The sequence below is a fragment of the Castor canadensis genome, chromosome 16, assembly GCF_047511655.1.
Source record: "Castor canadensis chromosome 16, mCasCan1.hap1v2, whole genome shotgun sequence".
Classification (NCBI taxonomy): Eukaryota; Metazoa; Chordata; class Mammalia; order Rodentia; family Castoridae; genus Castor; species Castor canadensis.
The window spans coordinates 32,187,044-32,202,131 of NC_133401.1; the positions used below are offsets into that span (position 1 = coordinate 32,187,044).

At 51.0% G+C, this 15,088-nt stretch overlaps 1 protein-coding gene and 1 non-coding gene across 6 annotated transcripts; one reads left to right on the forward strand and one right to left on the reverse strand.

Moving 5' to 3' along the window:
• Positions 1-3,606: 3,606 nt before the first annotated feature.
• Positions 3,607-14,036, reverse strand: Mzf1 (myeloid zinc finger 1). 5 transcript variants are annotated; one of them, XM_020158681.2, is made up of 7 exons: positions 13,540-14,036; positions 11,689-12,123; positions 11,071-11,254; positions 10,345-10,415; positions 10,105-10,225; positions 5,142-5,180; positions 4,820-5,026 (listed from the first exon to the last, which is right to left on the reverse strand). In XM_020158681.2, exons 2-7 carry the CDS (start codon positions 12,082-12,084, stop codon positions 4,962-4,964), a joined length of 876 nt encoding a protein of 291 aa, XP_020014270.1. In that variant the 5' UTR covers positions 12,085-12,123; positions 13,540-14,036; the 3' UTR covers positions 4,820-4,961. The 5 variants fall into 5 exon arrangements, with proteins under 5 accessions (XP_020014267.1, XP_073914652.1, XP_020014270.1 ...); XM_020158678.2 differs by having other exon boundaries at positions 3,607-5,180; XM_020158684.2 differs by lacking the exon at positions 4,820-5,026 and having other exon boundaries at positions 5,158-5,261.
• Positions 7,362-7,461, forward strand: LOC141418410 (small nucleolar RNA U13). The gene has a single exon (XR_012443044.1). It is a non-coding gene; the product is annotated as a small nucleolar RNA U13 (small nucleolar RNA).
• Positions 14,037-15,088: the final 1,052 nt, after the last annotated feature.

A 15,088-nucleotide genomic window follows, 5' to 3' on the forward strand; every position in this document is an offset into this window, starting at 1 on the left:
CCTAGGAAACAGGCGGGCTTCTGCGGCTGGATGCTCAGTGCTTAGGCTGCGCCCCTAGCAAGTTCTCTCCCGTCACGGCGGTGCTGTTGTCTCTGCTCGCGCAGCGTGGAAAACGTGGCTCAGGCTGTCTGGGGATGGGGTCAAGCAGGTGTGCGCTTAGGCCCTTCTCCAGCATCTGACAGATCGCTCTTCCACCCCTCTCTTAAATATGGGTACTCGCTTGTCCCTCGGATCCGCCCGGCTCCCATTCTTACCTCAGGGTAGTCGCCCCGGCTCTTTTCGTGCGCAGCGTATCCTCATTTGCTCTGTTCCCTGGGGGGAGTGACCCTCTTCAGCCCTCTGGTGTTCTGTCTACCCTCAGCATCCTTACTTTCCTTTATCCTTAAAGACGAGTGTTGAAGAGGTCTGGGGCAAGGATGGACGTTCAGCTTAGGTTTGGTGCCAACATGGATTTCTACTATCCCTCCCATCTTCCTCAGACTTCACTCATGGCCAGTTCTGGGACTCAGAGGGCCACTCCAGAACTCTTCCATCCTTACTGTTCCCAGCCACCCTGATTATTTTCATACCGGCCCTCCTTCCCTCCTCTCTCCCCCCACCCCACCGCCGTCCTTCCCTCCCTCTTCTTTTTTTGAGACAGGGTCTCGCTATGTAGCCCAGGCTGGCCTCAAACTCGAAATCCTCTGGCCTCAACTAATGCTGGCATTACAGGTATGCACATAGAGGCCATTTCTACATGAGTTGACCATCCCAGTGTTTCGTCCAGTCTTGGGGGTGTTTTCTATTGGCTATCCTGATTCTTGTGTACATCCTTTAGTTATTGACTGAGGCTCATCTACCAAGGACCATCTAGGGTGGTTTTTTGTTGTTTTGGTGGTAGTGGGGTTTAAACTCAGGGCTTCCTGCTTGCTAGACAGGTGCTGCTTGAGTCTTGCCTCCACAGGCAAGGTATAGGGTATTGGCCCACAGACGGGTGATGCTGGATTAGCTCTGACCTAGTTTCTGATCATCAAGGTGGGGGGAAGACCATCAACTCTGCAACAACATGCTGGGGAAAAAAGGGGATCAGGGGGCTCAGACTAGGGAAGAGGAAATGGCCAAACTGAAGCTGGGGGCTGGGCTCTGTGTGCAAACTGTGGGTGTTAGTGTAGTTGCTGGGAGCTGATACTATAGAGGTGGGGGAGAAGAGAGGGCAGGCACAGACATAGATGGGAGGCTGAGGGGGAGGTGTTGTGGGTTACCACACCAGAGATTGATGACTAGAATCAACTGTGCTGAGGAGAGATGAGAGAGAATAAGGAGAGGGCTGGGTTTCGAGTGAGACTAAATGGATGCAGCATTGGCAGGTGTAGTGCTAGGCTTGGGGTTACATAGTATGGTTCTAGGTACAGGTACAGGCTGGCTAAGCACTTTGTTATACCTGCTTTAGCTGACTAAGGCCTTTTGGGCTCCTTTCCTAGTTTCCTGGTATGGCTATGATTGTGTGGGTCTATTTTGTCCAGGCATCAGTACTGCTGGTAGTATGTAGCACTTGCTTGCTGAGGGGCCGATTCTGGATTCTGTGTCTTCTGCCCCTGGGTTTTGGTGGTTGGAAAGGGTGTCATCATAGGGATCAGGAACCCCTCACTCTGCCACATGGAAGTGGCCTCTGGTTGGATTGTATGCTTTCCCTGAGGTCAGGGTGTCTTGGGTGTGAAGATGAGTGGAAGTGATGAGAAAATACAGCTGTACTCCTGGAAGAAGTTTAGACATACAGGCTTGAAGTTGATGTTCCTGGAAATATCTAGGCCAAAGCCAGGCTGTTATCTGCCCAGAGAAAGACCTTGACTAGGTTTTAGGGTTTAAGCTGGAGCCCACTGCATGAGACCTCTTTGACCCCTTGTTACCTGCAATTCAGGCATACACCAGGTGCGGTGAGTGGGACTGTGTCAAAGGCCTGATCAGTGAGATGGAAGGGGAAGGTGGCTAGAGCAAAAGAGGCAATGGCATGGGATCCTGGAGATACCAGGCCTGAAATCTGCAGCATACTGAACTACACTGTCAGTGTCTGTCCACTTTCACATAAGTTGGTATTAGCTGCATTTCCTGTGACTGGCTTCTGAATGCACTCTTGATGGAGACTTCTTATTATTTGGAAGCCCTTGTAGGGCTGTGCACAGGGCCATGGTGGGAGGAACCTATAGCTGGAGTGATGGAAACAGTTGCCAGAGGGTGGAGGAATTGACCCTAAACCTGCAGCCTGTGCTCCATTTGCAGGGTCCTTCATCCTCAGTACTGCTGGCTGTAAAACCATGGGAACAGAAAAGTCTTGAAATATGTTTGCAGGTAAAACCTCCAGCTTATAAACTTAGAAAATGGCTTCCTAGGTCTAAAGGAGTATTACAAGTACATTTTTAGGCAGGAACTAGCTTGCCAGTGTCAATTTATTAATAGTGCTATATAGGATGATCTTGGCTGGCTAGGAAGAACCAGGTCAATCTGGGACCTATTTTAGAGGTTGGCTTGACCCACAGCCCCAAGGATAACCATGGAGGGATTGGAAGTTTCAGATACCATGATCCAGGCATGGTATCGCCAACAAACCTGTGAGGTGGGTGATCCTGCTGGACCCTGGGTTCACAGCTGTCAGAAGTGCTCCACTTATGGGAGGCTAAGCAGTCCCTCTAGGACCAACTCTCTAGGGTTTCTCCCACTGGTGGGAAGCTTGGGCTACTTGTGACTGTTGCAAGGTTAGGGTGCCATTAGGGTGAAGGTGATTGAACAGCTGAACTGAGAGTGTGAGGAGAGTGTCATGGGCTTGGAAGGTTGGTCATCCCTCTGGATACTGACTGCTTTTCCAACTTCTCCCAGGCCCCAGGGAGTATCCTTAGTATCAGAGAGGATCTCATGAAATATTGTCCCCTGTCAAGGAGTGGGCTGTGCTGCCCTTTAATTTTCTGCATCTGGGTTCAGGTTCTCTTCATCTGCAGCCCTGTGAGGGGCAGGGTGCCATAGGGGCTGAGGGGTGTGGAGAGCAAGACTCACTCCTTCCACTAGGACAGCAGTGTCTCTTCACCTGGCAACTGAGGTACCTCTGGTACCAGCTCTCACCTCTCAGGACCAGGCTCACTGGCCCCTCACGGGTGCCCTCTCCTTAGGAGTCTCATCTTGGGCCCATTGGCACCCCCTTCTGAACCTAGAGACCCCAGGACCACTCTAGCACTGCCCTTTCCTTCTCAGGAGCTGAGTTTCAGCTCCATGGGAAACTCACTGGAGCTCCTGAGTAGCTGACCACTAACCACATAATACCTAGTTAGCAGTTTTGTTAAAACATCTGCTGTAGCTCAGACTCTTGACTAGACTCTGATTGACAATCACGTGCCCCAGGGCAGATGCTCACAGGGAACATTTCCTCCTCTGTGAGTCTGGGTGTCCATGGCTGTTCTGTCCCACCTAGGGCTGGGTATTCTCTCTGTGTAAGCCAGAAGTAAGGTACATTGGCTAGCCCACGAAGGAGGTGTGCTAGGAATTGCCCTTGGGGAGGAGCAGCATGGGTGCTGTGGGGCGCAGAGGGGGCACACCAGCACAGAAGTGGCGGGTGGGGTGAGCAGAGAGGCACCGCACAGGTGGGGAAGCACTGTCTACCGTTTATTAAGCAGCTACTCGGAACCAGGTCTTGAGCAGGCCTACTCGTACCTGTGTCATTTTGGCCTCACAACAACCCTGTGAGGTAGGTGTTTTGACCAAGCAGTGCATGCCTAATTGGAGCTACTCTGCACTGTGGACACGCTGGTGCTGGATGAGCTTAGTGCTCTGGTGGAAGCGGCGGCCGCAGTCCTGGCAGACAAAGGGCTTCTCTCGCCGGTGCGTGCGCAGGTGCTGTGTGAGCGTGGGGCGCTGGCGAAAGGCCTTGCCACACTCCAGACACGTGTAGGGCCGCTCGCCCGTGTGGATGCGCTGGTGCTGGGTGAGGTTGGCATGTTGCCGGAAGCTCTGACCACACTCAGGACAGGCGAAGGGGCGCTCACCCGTGTGGATGCGCTGGTGCTCTGTGAGCCGCGACACCTGCGTGAAGCCCAGGCCGCACTCGCCGCAGTGGTAGGGCTTCTCGCCGGTGTGTGTCCTCTGATGGCGTGTGAGTTTGAGTCGCTGGCTGAAGCGCTGACCACACTCAGGACAGGCGAAGGGCTTTTCTCCCGTGTGCACACGCAGGTGCTGCGTGAGTGTGGGTCTCTGGCGGAAGGTCTTGCCGCACTCAGCGCAAGCGAAGGGCCGTTCGCCAGTGTGGATGCGCCGGTGCTGCGTGAGGTTGGAGCGCTGCCGGAAGCTCTGGCCGCACTCTGCACAGGCAAAGGGCCGCTCACCGCTATGCACGCGCCGGTGCTGCAGCAGTACCGAGCGGCGGCCGAATCGCTCGCCGCACTCCACACAACCAAAGGACTTGTTTCCGGTGTGCACCGCCTGGTGCTCCAGCAGCACGTCCCGCCGCGCAAAGCTCTCGCAGCACTCACTGCAAGGAAAGGGACCTGGGGGTTCTGGCGTTCTGGTAGGTGCGGGGGGTGCAGTGCCATGGCCGGGGGGATCACCGTGGATGCGCTGGTGCTGCAGCAGGTTGGAGCGTTGTCGAAAGCTCTGGCCGCACTCTGCGCACCGGAAGGGCTGCTCGCCTGTGTGCACGCGCCGGTGCTCCTCCAGACGCGCGCTGCGCACGAAGCTCTGGCCACAGTCGCAGCACACAAACGGTCGCTCTTCAGTGTGCGTGAGCTGGTGGCGCAGCAGGTGAGAGCTGCGGCTGAAGCTGCGGCTGCACTCGCCACACACAAATGGCCGCTCGCCTGTGTGGATCTTCTGGTGCCTCAGCAAGTTGCTGCGCTGGCTGAACACCTTGCCGCACACATCGCAGCCGCCGCCCCGCACAGCCCCGGTTGCAGTGCAGGGGCGGCCCCGGTCTCGGCCCCTTGGAGCACACCAGCGCGCGGTGACTATTGCGGGCCCCACGTCTCGGCGTGGGTTCTCACCCGCTGGCTCCTGTTCACCTCCCGAGTCGCTGGGGAGCACAAGTGCATGCAGGAAGTCCCCATCGTGGGAGGGTGACCGGATCTGCCTGGAGAGGCTGGCCATGCCCAGATCCCAGGGGATATGGAAGTAGGGACTCACAGTACCTGGCTCTGAACAGACGCCGTCCATCTGGAGCGCAAACCCTGCACAAAGGGAGCCATGAGAGAGAGTCTTGTCTCTGTCAGAACCCACTGAACCCTGGGTAAACAGTGTGAACTACAAACCTAAAAATGATAAATGAGACAAAACAGGTGAGAAGGGCCACAAGCAGCAATTTTTGTTTTTGTTTTTTGTTTTTTTTTTTGAGCTACTGGGGAGGAGAGATCAGGAGGATCATGGTTCAAAGCCAGCCGGGGAAACAGTTTGTGAGACCCTATCTCAAAAAAAAAAAAAAAATCATCACAAAAAAGGGCTGGTGGAGTGACTCAAGGTGTGGCAGTACCGCAAAACCAAACCAAAACATCAAAGGAATCAACAAAACCCACCTCAGAAGACAAGCTCAAAAACTCTCCAGAGGCAAAGGGCTAATTAATCCCCTAAGAACTTCAATAAAGCTGGGCACCAGTGGCTCACGCCTGTAATCCTAGCTGCTCAGGAGGCAGTGATCAGGAGGATTGCAGTTTGGAGCCAGCCCAGACAAATACTGAGACCCTATCTTGAAAATACTGAACACAAAACAGGGCTGGCCTGGTGGAGTGGCTCAAGTAGCCCCCTTAAATATGCTAGTTCTCTTCTTAGTAAGAAAAATGGAAAGTAGAGATGAATTCATTCACCATTTTTACATTCCCAGCATTTTTTTTCAATGTTGGGTATTGAACCCAGGATCTCACACATACTAGAGAAGTGCTCTACCACTGAGGTACATCCCCGCCCATTTCTACATTCTCAGTGCAGAATAAATAGGAAGGCATTGTAATTAAATTCAACAGTGAATGGCTCACACCGTGACCCAATAATTCTAAAGTTCTTTACTTATGGAATTAATTCACCCTTTGCCTCTGGAGAGTTTTTAATTCAAAAGAGTGAATGGCTCACACTGTGACTCAATAATTCCACTTTTATGTACTTTTCCAACATTTGTACCTCCCTATGCTAAATGACCTATGTACAAGGTTCTTAAGTGCTTCAATGAGAAGCAACCCCAGTATGAACCTACGGAAAACGTATCCACAATAAGACAAAGTAGAGCTCTATGCTGCTGTCCAAAGACCTAGGCGACCTCTGTTGTTTAAGGGGGAAATGCTAGGTATGGCATGAAAAACACCAGGTGTGGAACCATCTGGAGAATAGGCATCCATGAGTTTTTTTCATAAATTTTTTTCCATGTGTATTTTAAAGGCGTCAAATGAACATGTGATGCTTAACTAGAGGGATAGACCTAAAAATTTGTTAAGCAATTTTATTATGTGACCATCACATAGAAACTAAGATGATTATAATGTCAGTATGCAATATAATTTTGTTTTGTGCTAGGGATCGAACTCAGACTCATGAATGCTAAACATGTGCTGTACCATTCAGCTATGCTTTTAGTCCAGTAGGCAATATACCCTTATAAGACCACTATTGTATTTGTGGTCCAGATTGACTAAAACATTATGTGGCATGTGTTTGCTTCTCTGCATATAGACTTTCTGGGAGGACACAAGAAATTGGTAATGTTGGCTATTGGGGAGCAGGACTACGTGGCACAGGCAAGGAAGGTGCATTCCACTCTCGTGTCTTTTGAATTGTCTAATATGTGAATGCACTAACTATTTAAAATATTCTTATGCTGAAAACATTAAAAACAACTGTGGCTGGTGGTGCAGCTTAGTGGTAGAGAGTGCATGTTTAGTATGCACAAGGCTCAGAGTTCATCCCCAGCATCTCACACACACACACACACACACACACACACACACACACACACATTCACATTCACACACACACTCACACAGAGGCAAAAAAAGAAGGAACTTTTTGGCTGCCAAAGAGGCACAGGCACAGTTAGGGGACAATGGAAGCAGCTGAGGGGCATGATGGTAGTACCAAGGCGGCCAAGGGGGAATTGTAGCTTGAAGCCAAGAGCTGTGGTTGTCTGTATTGAGTATAGCCTGAAAACAGGGCTGCAAAGAAAGAACCTACCAAGGAGCCTGAAGCAGTGCTGCTGATGTGACTGAAATAGAGCAAGAGATTGTCGGACTGTGAATTAAGAGAGAAGGTCCAAACAAGGCCAGTCAGCACAGGCCAGGCCTGTCCAGATCAGCTGGAGCATGTGCTGGAAACTATTCTCTGCTCCAATGTGCAGAAATGTAGACAAAATGTAAGAAAGGTTTTAAAAATGCCTTTTGTGGTTCATAAATGTGACTGGGTTTTCATGCCACTGTGTGAGATATGACTCCTTCAAACATGGTTGTGAAGTTGGCATATTATTGTCCAACATGTCTACTTTGGATAGCTCTGAAGCAGGAAGGGGCAGTGGTACAGGGAGGAGATTAGGCATCTATGAATTTTTTCTTCAGAAAAATTTTAAGCCAAGGAATCTGAGACAATGGTGAGATCAAGACTGGTGCAGCTGTACACAATGGTATGTGCCTGTAGTCTTAGCTACTAGGGAGGTTAAGGCAGGAGGACCATTTGAGGACAGCCCAGACAATACAGACTTTGTCTCAAAAACAAAACAAAACAAGAACCTTGTCCAGTGTATTCTGAAGATTATTAAGGCTGTGGGCACTTTAGGCCTGAAGCCAGGCTCCATCATGAAACTGGGGTTTTAGTAGCCCAGTTCACTCACTGACCTGGTCAGGAATTAGCTGTTTGCTTCTGCTTGGCTTGCAGGCCTGGAGACCTGCACTGAATGGTCCAGGGTCCAGATGCTCCAACTTCAGGGTTATAGTGGGTCCTTTGGCAGCCTCTCACCTAGGAAAATGCTTAGAGCAGGGGCAAACAAGAAGTTCTGAAGGTTTCAAAGGGCAGGCTGTCAATAAGGCAGCCAGTGGGAGAACTCACACCTGAGGAAACAGTAACTGGCTAGTCTGGAAAGGACATTAATGTTTTTCCAAATCCTCAAAGGAGGGACTGGTGTCCATGAAACAAAGATATTATGAATAAAAATTGAATTAGGACCCCAGTAAAAAGTACAAAAACTTTTTTTTTTGAGACAGGGTCTTGCCATATAGCCCAGGCTGGCCTGGAACTTGTAGTCCTCCTGCCTTAGCCTTCTGAGTGCTGGGGTTACAGGTATGCACCACAATGCCTGAAACCCTTGCCATGTTCCTCCTAATTCTTAACTGCCACAGACAATAAATCCCTGACCCACCCGCTCAGAGCTGCCAGCCAGATTTGTGGTCTCCCTGTGTTACATATAAGCAAACTACTTGGAGGGAAAAAGAAAACACTGAGAAAAGAAAAGTTAAAAACAAACAAGTTATTGCTGTCCTCTGAGAAATAAGAGAAGACTTAAAATTGATAGATGAGGAAGTGACTATAAAAATGAACATGAGAATGAAAATACTCTTGGAAATTTAAAATTTTCTGGCAGAATGAAAATTTCAGGTCTGGAAGATAGAAGTGAAAAATATCATGGAAAACAGAACAGAAAGACAAAGAGATGGAAAATTGGAGTGCAAAGATAAGAACAAGGCTAGGCTCAAAGATGTGTGCCTGTAATTCCAGCTGCACAGGGTAGGAGGTGGTGGACATGGGAGTTTCTTGGTCTGAGGCCAGCTGGGCAAAAGTGAGATCCTATGTGAAAAATAAAAACAATAGCAAAGCCAGGTGTCTATGGCTCATGCCTATAATCTTAGCTACTCCAGAGCCAGAGACCAGGAGGATTTCGGTATGAAGCCAGCTCAGACAAATAGTTCATGGGACCCTATCTTTAAAATACCCAACACAAAAAAGGGCTGGTGGAGTGATTCACGTGGCAGAGCTCCTGCCTAGCATGTGTAAGGCCCTGAGTTCAAACCCCAGTACCGCTAAAAACAAAACAACCCCCCCAAACAAAAACAAAATATTAGAAGACCTGTCCCTGAGGTCTGGCTCCCCGCCTTTTTTGAGACAGGATCTTGAAAAGTTGCCCAGGCTGGCCTGGAACTTGTGATCCTCCTGCCTTAGCTTCCAGTGTAGCAGGGATTATAGATGTATATGACCATGTCCTTCTCCAAAGAAACATTTCAAAGAAAATTCCCACAACTAAATTGAAAGGGCTTGCCAAAAAAGGTTTGAGAGTGAGTTAACTAGTTCTAAGCTGGGTGCTGATGACTCACGTCTATAATCCTAGCTATTCAGGAGGCAGAGATCATGAGGATTGTGGTTCAAAGCCAGTCTAGGCAAATAGTTCGTGAGACCCTATCTTGAAAAAAATCCATCACACACAAAAAAATCCAGGCTGGTGAAGTGCCTCAAGGTGTAGGCTTTGAGTTCAAACCCCAGTAATGGCAAAAAAAAAAAAAAAAAAAAAAGTTCTAGGGCTGGGAATGTAGCTGAGTGGTAGAGTGCTTGTCTAGCATATGCAAGGCCCTGGGATCAATCCCTAGTACCACAAAATACAAGTAAATATATTCCATTCCATAAATATTGAGGAATAGGCAAATGTGTTTGATACATATTTTACGTCCCATAACAGAATGTATAGGAAGTTTTACCAACTCAAGAGACCCTGGATAATTGGGCAGGATCCTGGTCTGTCCTTGCCAGATACCTGTACTGTGTTAGAGCTCCTCCTCCTCTGTCTACTAACGTGCTTTCCTTGCCAGGTCATGACCTATCCAGCAGGATACAGCTTAGAGTCTGGAGGCCATGCAGGATGCCAAGACTGGGAGAGGATGTGGATGTGGGGAATACAGGCTGTTCTCAGGAGATGTTATGATGTAGGGAGAAGTTAGGAGTCATGGAGTCAGTGGCAGGTTTCTTTTGAGGGCAGAACTTGCTAGAGTGAGTTAGACATTGCAGAGGATGGCCTAGGGAATGGGGATCTTGGGGATACTGGAGTGAGAGGGCTGCCCGGGTAATGACAGAATCAGGGCTGATGGGGATGGTGGACCATAAGGAGGATCTAGCTCCACCATGCCCAATCTCACTCACCTGAGGAGAAGATGTCCCCAGCCTCCTCATGCCACAGGGCACCAGGGTGCTTCTTCCATGAAGACCCCTCAGGCCCAGTTTCACTGTGAGGAAAGGCTTGGTCCAGCACTGTCCCATAGCCCTGAAACCACAGTGGTCATTTTATGATTGTGCTTAGATGGGCTCAGGGAAGGTCCTTTCCGATGCCCACCCATTAGACTCCTGGAGCAGGAAATAGCTCACATCCTTTCCAGGGCTCACCTGGGGCTTCTTAGGTAGGAAGGTGGCTGCAGCCTCTTGGGTGGCAGGAAGAGGCCCAGACTCCAAGAGTTCTGGGGAGAAAGAATGGAGTCAGATAGCCCAAAGGAGTTCTCACCTTTTCTTCTTAGTGGTGTGCCAAGTACCAGGATCCAGGCAGGGGGAAACCTGGACATAGACTTGAGCTGAAGGTCCAATTGAGAGTGGAGTGAAGCAGGGTATGCTGGAAGGCCAGGGGTCAAGGAACAGAGGGATGAGGTAGGCTCAGGTTTGTGCTTTTGTATCCATGTGAGCCTTGGGGAAGGATGGCCAAATATGTGTGTGTATGTGTTTGACTTGGACAGGGTCCACACAGGAATGGCAGAGTGTTGGTAGCTGTCTCAGGGGAATGTGGAGGGCACACAGTCAACGTTTTGAGGTCTTCTCCTCAGCAGCACTTCCCTGTAAATAAGCCTGCTTCCCCACAAGTGGATACCTCACAGGGGATCTCACTGGGGACTTAATTCCATGTCTCCCATACAGGGGAATCCCAACAGCCTGTTCCATGTTGGGGGAGAGCTGAGGAAATGGGACAGGTTGGCTTGTAAGTGACAGTGACAGTGTTGTTGGACTGGAAAGGGTATGGAAGCCACAGGTACATACGAACCATTCCACCTAGCAGGGCCTGGCCCAGTGAAATTCAGACTATCAGGCTAGGCTTTAAGCCTTGCCCATTCTGCCTGGCCTCACCTGGATCCTCTGTAACTTCTGGCTCTTCTTTCACCTGAAGGTCCAGCGGCAATTCCTGTATGGCCCCAGGGGGTGTGTCAGCCCCAGGTCCTGGAGTTTGAGGCTTGATTTGAGGTATAGGCTGGAAGCTGGAAGGCTCCATCTTCTCTGATAGGACCTCCTCACCCTGCACCTGGACTGTGACCTGGGGAGATGCCCCCGCAAAGTAGAGAGTATGGCTGGGCACAACCCAGGATTCATGAGCACCAGCACCCACTCTATTGCAGGACTCCTGAGGTTTGCCTGGTCAATGTCTTCTGACTGGATCCTCAAAGGTCCTACCCCCTTTAGGCCTTGAACAGGGAGCAAAAGGTCCACCTACAGATGGTACAGGGTACAGGACTGCTTGGTACCCTCCCTCTCTCACTTAGCCTGCAGCCCATGTATCCACAACTCCAGGTGAAGCAGGGATGTGCTGGTGAGAACCCTCCTTGCCTTGAGTGGCCACAGAGGATTGCAGGTGGCAACTTCTGTACCATGGGGATAGGGGTGGGCATGTCTGACTGGGCACAGTATCCCCAGGGTGAGGCAGAGCTGGACAATGCCCCAGCTCTGCTCCACTTAGGGCCATTGACTCACCCATCTCCGAGGCCCACCCAGCTCCCAGCGAAGCCTGTCAACCAAGGCTGCAGCCTCTTCGATGTTGCTTGGCCATTGCCCTTCCACACGTGCCTGGATTTCAGGGGGCAGTGCACCCAGGAACTGCTCTAGTACCAGGAGCTCCAGGATCTGCTCCTTGGAGTACACTTCTGGCTGTAGCCATTGGTGACACAGCTCTCGGAGCTGGGCTAGGGCTTCTTGGGGACCCATTGCCTCCTCATAGCGGAAGCACCGGAAGCGTAGGCGTGCAGCCTCAGGGCTTGGGTCCCACAGGGTGGCTTCTCCCTCCTCCTCAGAGTCCTCCAGCGTTACCATGACAGGCTCCTCGTTTTCTGGGGGTGCATGGCCTGGGTAGTCCAGCACAGTGGGTCTCATCAGGAGTACTAAGTCAGGTCTCTGAGGCAGTGTCTGTCCCTAGAGAAGGAATAGTATGAGACTGCTACATTAAGGATAGACAGTTGTCAGTGAATTCTTATTGAGTATTTACTGTATGCTGTGCTGTTTAGTCCTCAGACCTGCCCCAGGTGACCCATGAAGAAACAGAGGCACAGGCAGATCAAACCCCAGGGACTTGTGGGGCTGGGAGCCCTGGCTGAGCCACCTGTTTTCCTAGCTTTCTTCATTTCTGCATTTTTTCAGGTGGGGTCTTTTTATGTAGCCCAGCCTGGCCTCAAATTTGTGATCCTCCTGGAATTACCAGTGGTGGTGTGCACTACACTGACTGCCTGGCCTTCTTTCTAGTTGGACCTGTGCAGAGTCTCTGGGAGTCCTTGCTGCTCCAAACACAGGCTGCTTTTTAGGCCTAGAAAACACCGCTCTCCTAAATCTTTTCCTTCTTCTACATGCCTTTGTTCCTCCTCATGCCTGCCCATCTCTATACAGTGGATGGCACCTATGCCACCTACCACTTGGGCATCAGCACCACTGCTGACTACCACCCCCACTCCCAATGTCAGTCCCTCAGTGTGCTCCACCCAATATCTCTCTTCACTTCTCTGTAGTTCCACATCACTCCCTTACCAACCTGGTCTTATGGTGCGGCTTTGCTCTACTTAGTCCCCCATCTCAACCTGTGCAAAGTCACTTGGGTCCAGCACAGCACTCTTCTACTCATCCTGGAGACCTACTTATCACACCACACAATGATTCATCTCCCCAGCTCCCTGATTTTAGGTAGGGCTGGGAGATGATGGGGCACCTTAAGACCACTGGAGCCGTGGCCTGCAAGGAAGGTCCAAGATGTTGATTCTGCCCATTTCAGGTAGCTGTGCCTCTGTTAACCAATTTCCCCATTTGCATACCAGGCTGACCTCCCGATTCCAGATGCTCTTTTTGCAGCTGGGGCTTTGTGAAAATCTTAAGTTTATTATTGGGATGGCGACACAATCATCCCCCCGGGGGTGGCATCAACTTCGAGGGCCGCCTGATTCCGTGGGTCAAACATTTGCTTCTCCAGGTTTCATTCAAGTCAACCCTGGGAGAAACTTGGGTCATCGCCAAGCGAGCGGGTCCCTGCCATTGTTCCGAAAATACATTTCCCAGAAGTCTAGGAGGACACTTCCGCTCTGGGGTACGGAGGCTGGGCCTCACAGCTTCAGGGTAACCCGGAGCGGGAGAGGGGAGGGTGTGTGTGTATTCCAGAGCCTGTCTCCGCGGCAGTGGGTAATGAAGGACGAGCTCGCGCGACCGCGTAAGGCCAATTTGAAAGGAGTGCTCTGACCCCTGCTCCGCTCTCCGGGTCTCGCTGGGCAACTGGGACCCCCGAGTCTGTGCCGTCGCCCTCCCTTCCCGAGTGGAGAGCTCGCCCCCTCCCCGCCCTTCGACCCTCACCTCAGCACTCAAAATTGCTCCTCCGCGCTTGTGAGCATGCGCACTCCCGTCTTCCTCGTTGTCCCGGTCAGACTACACTTCCCAGACTGCCCCGCGCGCCACCTCGATCCCTCCGGCCCTTCCCCCACCTTGCCTCCGTTTTTATCGGTCCTCCAGTTCCCTGGAGGTAGGGCTGACCGCACAGATCAGGTCGCACTCCTAACAGTCTCTTCCTACACTCCCTCCAGAATCCAGGCGTCGGACCTTCGTCGACGTGCGCAAGCTTGTTGGGGGGCAACGGACAGCAGTACCACTTTGCAGATCGCGCATGCCCCCCAGCACATTTTCGTCAAATTTCTACAGGCCTTCCCGGGATTTACAGGGTTCTGCGCCAATCACCGCTCTCACTAAAGCCGCGGTCAGCCTCCCCGTTTCCATGGCAATCTCCTGCCAGGAGGCGCACCGCCTCTACTACCTTCTGGACAGCTGAGCACAGAGGCTCAGCTCGGTGCTTTCTGGGAGACGTAGTCAGCAGAGCGCGCTGTGTGCGCGTGCGCAGCACCTTGGTGGTGGGGGGGTGGTCTCCTTTGTACTCCTGAGCGGTAGGTGGGCTTGAGCGTCTCTATGGTAACCGGGTGACCACGCATAGCCGTCTCCAAACCAACCCTTCAACCCGAGTGGGTATAGGGCAGGTGGGATGATGGCGTGGCAAGGGGACTGCGATAATGTCGAGCGAGATAGGCAGTGACGAGAGAGAGGTACAGAGATAAGAACAGAGACAATAGACCCAGAGACTTAGAGGGCAAAGAGGAGAGACAATGAAAGGAAACCAACAGACACAGCGACACGGGTCTGGGTGAATGAAAGATGGAATTCACTTCTCATTAGACGGGATCAGAGAGTCAGGACTGGGGAGACCGGTATTTCAGAACAGTTAGCGAGAGGGAGAGAGATTAGAAAGAGATGGAGATGAAAGGAGAAACAGAAACAAAGAGGGAACTCTCGAGACTTGGGAGGAGGACTGGAATACAAAGATGAAGAAAGGGACAGAAATTAGAGATAAAGTAATTGATAGTTTTCAAAGTCTGGATGAAAGATGAAGAGAGGGAGAGTTGGGCAAGATGTTTTAGGGAAAGTTATCTAAAACTTGACAATAAGACAGAAAAATGAGTGGGAGCCGTAGCGTAGTATCAAGCCCTTTTTAGGACACCTAAACGCAGCAACTCTTAGCCTAACTACCTGTGATCGAAGTCCAGGTTCTGTTCAATTAGAGGCTGATTTAGGAAAGGTTGACAGGTTGCAAGTGAGTTCTGTGCAGTGTAGTTCTGTATCCGACCTTGCGCTTTTTTCAGTAGTGATTACATCTTCCTGAAACCACCTATGTCACCTTGTGGGTTCCTAAATCTTTGGCATGCTCTCTGAGAGTCGTGCCTCCCTCCCTTCCTCCCTTCCTTCTTTCAGTATTGGGGTTTGAACTTGGGGCCTCCTCCTTGTTAGGCAGGGGCTGCGCCACTTGAGTCAGGACTCCAACCCATGTTTCTAACTTTTTAAAAGCTGTGGGGGAGCTTGG

Excerpts from the sequence above, each read along its gene's own strand:
- Mzf1 (XM_020158678.2), bottom strand. The coding sequence starts at position 12,084 with ATGAGACCCACTGTGCTGGACTACCCAGGCCATGCACCCCCAGAAAAC. Across the intron at positions 11,255-11,688 it reads TGGGTGGGCCTCGGAGATGG|GTCACAGTCCAGGTGCAGGG; the intron begins GTGAGTCAATGG and ends GCATCTCCCCAG. Across the intron at positions 10,226-10,344 it reads TCCTACCTAAGAAGCCCCAG|GGCTATGGGACAGTGCTGGA; the intron begins GTGAGCCCTGGA and ends CTGTGGTTTCAG.